Source organism: Macaca mulatta, chromosome X (assembly GCF_049350105.2).
Source record: "Macaca mulatta isolate MMU2019108-1 chromosome X, T2T-MMU8v2.0, whole genome shotgun sequence".
In the NCBI taxonomy this organism is placed as follows: Eukaryota; Metazoa; Chordata; class Mammalia; order Primates; family Cercopithecidae; genus Macaca; species Macaca mulatta.
Genome location: NC_133426.1, coordinates 133001418 through 133011676, shown reverse-complemented (window position 1 = coordinate 133011676; position 10259 = coordinate 133001418). Strand labels below are relative to the sequence as shown.

Below are 10259 nucleotides of genomic sequence, written 5' to 3'. Positions count from 1 at the left end.
TACACCAGTAACAGACAAACAGAGAGCCAAATCAGGAATGAACTTCCATTCACAATTGCTTCAAAGAGAATAAAATACCTAGGAATCCAACTGACAAGGGATGTCAAGGACCTCTTCAAGGAGAACTACAAACCACTGCTCAGTGAAATAAAAGAGGACACAAACAAATGGAAGAACATACCATGCTCATGGATAGGAAGAATCAATATCGTGAAAATGGCCATACTGCCCAAAGTAATTTACAGATTCAATGCCATCCCCATGAAGCTACCAATGAGTTTCTTCACAGAATTGGAAAAAAACCGCTTTAAAGTTCATATGGAACCAAAAAAGAGCCCGCATCTCCAAGACAATCCTAAGTCAAAAGAACAAAGCTGGAGGCATCACGCTACCTGGCTTCAAACTATACTACAAGGCTACAGTAACCAAAACAGCATGGTGCTGGTACCAAAACAGAGATATAGACCAATGGAACAGAACAGAGTCCTCAGAAATAATACCACACATCTACAACCATCAGATCAGCCATCTGATCTTTGACAAACCTGAGAGAAACAAGAAATGGGGAAAGGATTCCTTATTTAATAAATGGTGCTGGGAAAATTGGCTAGCCATAAGTAGAAAGCTGAAACTGGATCCTTTCCTTACTCCTTATACGAAAATTAATTCAAGATGGATTAGAGACTTAAATGTTAGACCTAATACCATAAAAATCCTAGAGGAAAACCTAGGTAGTACCATTCAGGACATAGGCATGGGCAAAGATTTATTGTTTTTCTATTTGATTTTATTATGGGCAAAGAACATACACTGTGGTTTCAATACTTAAAATTTGTTATGGTTGTTTTAAGGCTTAGAATATGGTCTATCTTTGTGAATGTTCCATGTGTGTTTGAAAAACATAATGCGTGTTCTGCTATTGTTGAGTAGAGTGTATTATATATGTCAACTAGATCCAGTTGATTGGATTATTAAGTTCTTCTACATGCATGCTTATTTTCTGGTTAGTAGTTCTATCAGTTACTGAGAGTAGGATATTGATTTGTCTATTTCTACTTTTAATTATACTCATTTTTATTTCATTTTATTCAGAAGTCTCTTTAGTTTGGAACATTTAGGATTGTTATGTCTTCTTTATGGATTGATCCTTCTAAAATTATGTAATGCACCTCTTTGAATCTTGTAATCTTCTTCACTTTGAAGTCCATTTTATCTGACATTTCTATAGCCTTTCCTGATTTCTGTGATTAATGCATGCATCATATGTTTTTCTATCCTTTTACTTTTAGACTATCAATGTCATAGTTTTGGAGGTTACTTATTGATAGCATGTCTTTGAATCATGTTTGCTTTTTAATCTACTCTGCCAATTTCTGTCTTTTGATTAGTATACTTAGACAATTTATACTTATGGTAAGTTTTGATATGTTTGGGTTTAAGTCTGCCACTAATTTGTTTTCTATTTTCTCTATTTCTTCTTTCTCACCTTCCTGTGGGTTATTTGAAATCCCCCTTTTTCTTGGGTTCTATCTTCATTTTTACAGCATTTCTGAGTATATCAATTTGTATTTTTGTAATTGCTCTAGGTATCAATATATACAAATGTAATTTTTCATAGTATACTGTTGTCAGTGTTTTAACACTTTGAATGAGGTGGATAGACCTTACTTTCTATAAAGTCCTTTTATTTCCCATACTTTAAAATATCACTTTCTTAAATATTCCTTCTACATACATTAAGTACCATATCAGGTAGTGTCATAATTTTCCTTCAATCATCAAATAGGATTTTAGAAACTCATGAGAAGTAGAAAATCCTATTATGTTTAATTGTGTTTTTACCCATTTGATTTTCTTCTTTTCCTTTTAAAATTCCAAGTTGTCTTTCATGATTACCTTTCTGCGTAGACAACTTCCTTTAGCCATTTTTCAAGGGTAGCGGGTTTTTTTTATTTTTTATTTTTTGGCAACAAATTCTTTGTTTTCCTTCATCTGAGGATGCCTTTATTTCACCCCATTCCTGAATAATTTTGCTACATGTGGAATGTGTGGTTGGCACGTTTTACTTCAGCACTTCCTTCTGGCCTTGTGGTTTCAGGTAAGAAATCTGGCGTCATTTGATCTGGTTTTGCCCTGTAGTCAGTGTGCCATTTCTCTGTTTTATTTTATGTTTTTTTTTTCAGAGATTTAATTATAATGTGTCTTGGTGTGGATTTATTTGGGCTTATGCTATATGTGTTCACTTCGTTTCTTGAATCTGTAGGTGTATGCATTTCATTATTTCTTTGGAGCAAGACTTAACCCTGCTTCCCACCTCCTTATTCAGTCTTTTTTCCTGCTGAGTGTGTGTACAGGTTCAGCTCCTGCTGACACCAGTAGTCAGGAAGAGTGGAGAACTGACTAGCTCTGAATCTCACTGCTTTATTCAGACTCATTGATACTAAATGTGATTGGAAGATCAGCTTGTCACTGAGCTTTACTGACACTGGCAAAGAGGAGGGGTGTGAAGCATAGTGGTGATGAGGCACTTCTCAAACCTTTTCCTTGCTGACCAGGTGTGTGGAGGCTGAGTTTACTACTGGATCACATTGACACTACCCCTGCAAGTAGTATAACACCTACTTCTGTCATTGAAAGAATGGAAGATCAACTCCCCACTTGGCCACACACTGAAACAATCTGTAGTAGAGTGAGGTAGGGTAGTTTTTCTGTTGATGTTTAGCTGCAGTAGGATGGGTATTGCCAAAAAAAAAAAAAAAAGGTTTTCTGTAATTAGACCTCTGTGTTCCAGATCCTTTGCCTATGGACAACAGGCTTTTGTTGGAGCTTTTATTATCTGTGCCTATTCATTGTTCTGGGTTAGAGGTGCCCGCAACTTTCAGGCCAAGATATATGGGACACAATAAAGACACCCAGGGAGCTCACTACCCTGAATTTCCTCAAATTCTGTGGTCCTTTGTTCATCCAGCTTCTTTTCACCTTTCAGAGACTTCTTAAAGTTGTGCTATGTCCTTTAGTTTGAAGAGGGAGGACCTTGAAAGAATGGGTCTACTCTATCTTGGTCAGAGCTGGAAATCCCTTTTCTTCTATCTCCTTGTTTAAGACGTTTATAATATGCACCCTCCACCACTACAAACAGAAGAGCACTGCATTATGACTTGGGGACGGTGTTAAGTTCTAAGGCGTTGCCAGTCTACTATCTGTGGTACCTCATCCCTCAGAGCATAGAAAGCCCTCTCCTTTTGTAAGCCTTGGGTAATGGATATTATCTTGTTTTGTGAAACATAAGAGGAATGTATGGCACATTTCTTTATTTTCCTAAGTCAAATTGCATTTGAGTTCAAGCTACATACACTTGCCTTGTGGAAAGTCCAATATCAGTAAAATTTCAAAAGTTCCTTCCTTTCTCTATGGGATCCTATTAGACTTGTGATGCTTACTTGGTCCCAGGAAAAATAAGTTGATTGTGGTCCTTAGTTTTTCTTGTTTGTTATGGATACCCTTACTGTTCCTCTGCTGCTAGATGACATCAAGATGACCTACACTGGTCCTTCCTGCTCCTATGGAGCAGTTCTTTTCAGCAGGCCTTGACACTAATCACAAAATCAATCTCCAAACTCCTGACAGCTGGCTTAGTGTTTTACTCCTGGTACCCAACTTCAACAGATGTTCCATAGTCATATCCCATCATCTGTGCTGCAAGGAAGTGAGGCTTATCAAATTTCTATCAATCACTAGCAGAATCTTTTACTCAATCCCTGGAATTTCTCCAATCTCTGGGAAGTGAATAAGAACATGGAATATGGAATCAAGCTACTTGGGATCACTTAATAATTCATTTACTCTGGACAAAATCATAACCTCTCCAAGCCTCAATGTCCTCACCTACAATATGGGGCTAATAATATTAGTGGTTACTATGATAAGATTGGATTAAATGAGATAATATTTGTTCTTGTGTTACTAGTAGAGGGTCTTGACTGCAACTTGTCCAGGTTCTTGGCATTCTGAACAAATAATTGGACAAAACACATAGCAAAGCAAGGAAAGAATGAAGCAATGAAAGAACAAAAGCAGGGATTTATTGAAAATGAAAGTACACTCCACAGTGTGGGAGCGGGTCCCAGAAGCGACTCAAGGGCCCCAGATACAGAATCTCCTCCTGTCTAAATATGCTCTGGAGGTTTCCCAATGGCCACTTGGCATTCACCTCATGTAAATGAAGTGATGACCCACAATCAGTCTGATTAGTTGGAGAAAGTAACCAATCAGAGACTGAAGTGAAGTTACATAGTTATACTCCTATGCAAACATCTGACTGGTTGCAAAAAGCAACCAATCAGAGGTACTTTAAATTTCCCATCTGAGGACACAGAAAAAGTGGGGGTATGTATAGGGAGTAGCCTCTGTTCCTTTTGTTATTTAGGCGTGGAAAGTTAGGGTTTCTTTTCAGTTTGATTCCAGGAAGTCAGCGTGAAACGGCCTTGGGTTCCCTGCCTCCAGACCCTATTCTCCTACCTCACTCGCAGCAATGCCTGTTAATATAACAATATAGTAAAGGTGTAAGGTAATATAAAGAAGAGTAAGTTCTATATGCATAATAGGTACAGTTTTCCTCTCTGGGTCACTCTTTGCTCTGACATCTACATCATCATAACCTTTCTAATTCCCAATTCTTGCACAATATTCACCTGGATAAGGCCAATTTTCAGGGTAACCCTGAAGTATATGAAGATATTTATCTCCTCCTACCTGCAACACATCCTGTCCCCACCTGAGTGAGAGGAGTGTAGACCAGTGTTTCTCAAATAATTGTCCACTGATCATTTGCATCAAATCTTTAGGGATAGAATCAAAGGATATGCACATCTATTAAGCCGCTCCTGAAATGTTAATGTACACTAAAATTCATGAAACAATCCTTTACACTATCTGTGCCTTTTCACATATGGTTGCCTCTTTCTAAAATGTCCATTCACCCTATTTGTGTCCACATGTGGAAACAAAATGCAGCTTCCTCTACGTACCTGTCCCTAATTTCATGTTCACTACCACCAGCAGATGGAACCTTTCTGTTGCTGTAGGATGAATGATATGGGGAGGAATCAAAATTGAGGTGCAAGAGAGTGTTGGGGTGCACTGGAAGGCAGCAGTTGGATTGGAGTGGTGAGAAGGACCTATGGCTTTTACTTGGAATTTGTGCACTTGAGGTGAAGTTGCAAAAAGGGATGGGGGAAGGGGACAGAAAATCAGAAAAGTAAAAAGGGGGTTGGGGAGAAGCAGCAGCAAAATAACTCTTATGGTTTCCCTGATCCGGAAGTAAATTCATCACCACAGGTGTCAGCACCCCATGCCCTCAGGCCCGCCTGCCCTCTTACCTGCTCTTCTCACTGCCTCAGCCCCTCCTGCTCGGCCTTCCGGCCTTCCGCCTGGATCTGTCCACACACTGACTTTGCTCTCGCTGCCCTCTCTCTCCAATGTATCACTGTGTAACTGAAATCACTGGGTAACTGAGTATGCCCCGTTTGGGCCTGCCACCTGACTGGCTGCTCTGAAGCAGCAGAACTGGATAAGAACTTTATGAACCCTGAGAAGTTACTCATGCACAGAACCTCTAAACTTGCATCATTGTATCCATGTTGTTGCCTTCTTCTGGAACGTTATGTTCTTCTCTGCACGTGAAAATCCTCTGCCTCTAGACCCAGTTCCAAGGTCCCAGGGACTCAACTTAGGCGTCTCTGTGACTGACAACGGGGATATTAACTTTGCCTCTCAGGAGTGGGGAAGGAATCCCCCTCCACAGATGCTTCCACTCCATCTCCTTAGGGCTCTGAGGCTCAAAGGAAGCAAACACCTCCAAAAAGCCCCTCAAGATTCCTCCCCCATTATTACAACCCACCATTTTCTCAAGGCTGCACCAAACCAAGGGTTCCCTGATATCACCATGGGCCAAACGTGGGTCCCAGGGATTTGCATCTGGATTGTACTCCTCAAGGGACTGTAGTGCAGCAGCTCAGAAACCTCAGTTTGAGGAGGGAAAAAAGATTTGTTTGAAACTGTTTAAGACATCAACTGAGGGGCTGAAACTTGGGGGGCTGCAGGTCTGACATGGGTAAAGGTCTCCCTGCAGCTGCCGAATCCCCCATTCCTTGCCAAGTTTAATGTCTAATCTTAGCGAAGGGTGTCCCAGGATTACACCAAGTGCACACTGGTTTCTCCAGACAGATCGTGGCCTGGGCTCCTTCTAGCCCGGTACTTGACTATATCGTAGGTTTCAGATTTTACTGAAGTAGGGATTTTAAGAGGGGTACTTAGCTGCTGTCCTGAGGGTAGTGAAATGCCGCGTGTCTGATACTTGGGATCCTGGCTTGCGGGCCCTCAGAGACTCTGTCTTTGCAGCTCCGCTCCCCGCTCCCCGCCCTGTCCCCTCCCAGCCTTCACCCCGCCCGGCCTCAGCTACTCCTCAGGCACCCCACGCGCTCACACCCGCCTGCCCGCTCGCCTGCTCCTCCCACTCTCTCCGCCCCTCCCACTCGGCCCCCCGCGTAGATCTCGCCCCACACTGACTTTGCTCTCACTGTCCGGCCAGACGCACTTCCCGCCCTCGCGTAGGTCTGCACCGCCACAGCCGCGCTCGCCCGCGCGTCCCTCACCCGGTCCGCCACTGCCGCGCCTCAGAATCCGAAGGCTGGGTCCCAGCGCAACCATCCACGCCGCCGCCACGACCTACACGGGAGCCACGCGCCGCAACCGCCACCAACGCCTTGCCGCCGCCGCTCGCCCGCCGCCCACCATGGCCCAGCAGCAAACAGGTAGCAGGAAACGGAAAGCGCCCGCGGTCGAGGCGGGCGCCGAGAGCTCGCCGTCGCAGGGCTTGGCGGCAGCGGACGGTGAGGGGCCTCTGCTACTGAAGAGGCAGAGGCGGCCGGCGACGTGTCGCTCAATGGTGCACTATCTGAAGGTTCGGGAGGTAGGCGGATGGGGCCCCGCCGGGCTCCAGGGCTTCGATGGCGAGATGCGAGGCTACGCGGTACAGAGGCTGCCTGAGCTGCTGACGGAGCGCCAACTGGACCTGGGCACCCTCAACAAGGTGTTCGCGTCACAGTGGCTGAACTCCAGGCAGGTGGTGTGCGGCACCAAGTGTAACACGCTCTTCGTGGTGGACGTGCAGTCAGGCCACATCACACGCATCCCCCTCTTGCGGGACAGGGAGGCCAGGCTGGCCCAGGACCAACAGGGCTGTGGCATCCATGCCATCGAGCTGAATCCCTCCAAGACGCTTCTGGCCACCGGCGGCGAAAACCCCAACAGCCTGGCCATCTACCAGCTGCCCACCCTGGATCCCCTGTGCCTGGGCGACCGCCATGGCCACAAGGACTGGATCTTCGCCGTCGCCTGGCTGAGTGACACCGTAGCCGTGAGCGGCTCCCGTGACGGCACTGTGGCGCTGTGGCGGATGGACCCGGACAAGTTCGATGACACTGTTGCCTGGCATAGCGAGGTGGGTCTCCCCGTATATGCCCACATCCGTCCGAAGGATGTGGAGGCCATCCCCAGGGCCATCATCAACCCCAGTAACCGCAAGGTGCGGGCCCTGGCCTGCGGCGCCAAGAACCAGGAGCTGGGAGCGGTGTCCTTGGATGGCTACTTCCACCTGTGGAAAGCCCAGAGCACACTATCCAGGCTGCTGTCCATCAGGCTACCCTACTTCCGGGATAATGTGTGCCTGACCTACTGCGATGATATGTCTGTGTATGCTGTGGGCTCCCATTCCCACGTCTCTTTCCTGGATCTGCGCCAGGGCCAGCAGAACATCCGGCCCCTGTGTTCTCGAGAGGGTGGCACAGGTGTGCGGTCTCTGAGCTTCTACCGCCACATCATCACTGTGGGCACCGGTCAGGGCTCCCTGCTCTTCTATGACATCCGGGCCCAGAAATTCCTGGAGGAGAGAGCCTCCGCCACCCTGGAGTCCTCTTCGGGACCTTCAGGGAGGAAGCTCAGGCTTGCTTGTGGCAGAGGTTGGCTCAACCACAATGACTTCTGGGTGAATTACTTTGGTGGCATGGAAGTGTTTCCCAATGCGCTCTACACCCACTGCTACAACTGGCCCGAGATGAAGCTCTTTGTGGCTGGGGGGCCTCTCCCTGCAGGCCTCCATGGGAACTATGCAGGCCTCTGGAGCTAAGGATGGCCGCCTTGTACTCCAGGTACACAGATTTACCTTTTAGTTCCACCTGACTTTCCTGCTTCATGTTGCATTTTTTGCTTTTAACTCTGTGTGTCTTTTGTTTTCCAGGTGGAACCAGCCCAGCTTAAGTTGTACTCCTCCAAGCAGAGAGAGTGAGTGATCCTTTGGTCAATGAAAACTTGACTTTAAGACTTTTTGACTCCTTTCCAACACCATCTTTTGGAATTTTCATACAAAGAAATTTGGTTAATCTGTAGTTGCATTCTCTCTTTGAATGATTCATATATTCTCTTTCTTTAAGGAGATGCAGTCAATGTCTTACAGTTACATATATTTGTTTTCCTTGTTTTTCCTTGTTACCAGTATTACAACCTCATTATTTTTAGTTATTTTTCATTGCAGATACATGGTATACGAAAAGAAAATTTTCTAGTAAGCAAGGTGTTCCTACATCTTTTCTGGAGAGCTTACCATAGTTTTATAGCATTGTTCAATTGGAAAAATACATTCCAAGCTCTGGATTACCTACGTTTGGAAACACTCAATTTGCAAATTGTGATCTTAGTGTATATAGTTTTTACTTTGTTCATGCTAAAGTGCTTTTTCTTAAGTTTATTCTCTTTGAAAAGAAGTTATCATAGAATCTTGTGTTTGTATCAAACTCCTCATTGGTGAGAACACTTTAGGAGTGCAGGGGTTCTGCTTCACTGCATTTTCAGAATTAACCTGAAAGTTGAAACAACCATTTTTTTTTTTTAATTTCACAACTTATTTAAGTGTTATCACCTCTCCTTAAATAGATAAAAGAATGTGTATTTTTTCACTTGTTGCCTTACTACTATCAAGACTTGTGAATATATTTGAATGTATGTTGTTTGAAAAACTTGCACAGTGCATTGGAGCCGTCATGAAAAGCAGGAAATGTAAATGTGGAATGTATGGCAGGCTGGACAGAATGTATACTGATCCAGGGTATAGACTGGATATTTTTGCTGTTGCTGTTTTTAATATAAAATGTTATATTTGAGGATATTTAACATTTTCCAATTCTGGTTAAGAGGTAATTCACAGTAAAAAAAAAAAAAAAAAAAAAAAAAAAAAAAAAGACCAAAAATAGCACATTCTGAAAAAAAGATTCTTAATAAGATTTTATTTTGTGAAGTTCAAAGATTCTTTCCTAAAGTATAATGTGTTGTTAAAAAGTAGTGCTGTTATAACTCTCAATGTAATAGCATGCAATATCAAGAACATAGGAAGTTTGTTTCAAGATGAAGTGAGATTTAAAATAAATAGGATGAGGTTGAAGAAAAGTATATTGGGGTGCAGATAAATATAAATTGTGGACTGCTATGAAAACAGGTTGTACTTCTCCATATGTGAGGCCATTGGAAGTGAGAAGGAATATTTGCCATTTCTAAAACTGGCCAGGTTGTGCTGAACTAGGATTGGTAATTTGTCATGTCTGTTTTTCCTTAGATGTTTGGGCACTCAGATGCTGTCTTGGTGTACACACACAACATGCTGTTCAGTCACAAATCCGAACAAGTTAATATAATAAATTGTACTAAAAATCATTTAAGAAATACCAAAAAGTAAGCTTTTGTTTTTAGCCATTGTTATAAAGGCTAATATAATTGTTGTTATATAGCAGTAAGATGTATTTGTGTGCATGCGTCTCCAACTCAGCTGTAAATGTCTTGAGAACAGAGAATACAATTGTCATCTTTATATTGCCTCATTTCTCCACTAATACTTAGCAAATAAAAGGCAATAAGTAAATATTTACTGGTTGAATGCCTCTGGAGACCTAGAGTTTAAAGTTTTAAGTCAATAAATAAATAAATATTTCTCTTAAATAATATAGAATCCTGTTGTGTTTTCCCCCCTTTGTTGGTAAACTTTGCCCTGATTTATTTTCAGGTCAGGCTATTGTGCTTATCCAATTATAAACTTACCCATATGTGATACTAGACGAGGAAGGAACATGTATAAATCTTATTTGGCACTGGAAATTAATCTTTTCACCTGCAACCATTTAGGTTTGAAGATTTATTTAAAATATTTTGGTTGT

General features: G+C 43.1%; 1 protein-coding gene across 1 annotated transcript; it reads left to right on the top strand.

The window, feature by feature from the left end:
* The first annotated feature begins 6535 nt into the window (after window positions 1–6535).
* On the top strand, window positions 6536–10039 carry DCAF12L1 (DDB1 and CUL4 associated factor 12 like 1). Its single transcript, XM_015128158.3, has 2 exons — window positions 6536–8207; window positions 8297–10039. The coding sequence occupies exon 1, from the start codon at window positions 6794–6796 to the stop codon at window positions 8183–8185; it is 1392 nt and encodes a 463-aa protein (XP_014983644.1). The 5' UTR covers window positions 6536–6793; the 3' UTR covers window positions 8186–8207; window positions 8297–10039.
* Window positions 10040–10259: the final 220 nt, after the last annotated feature.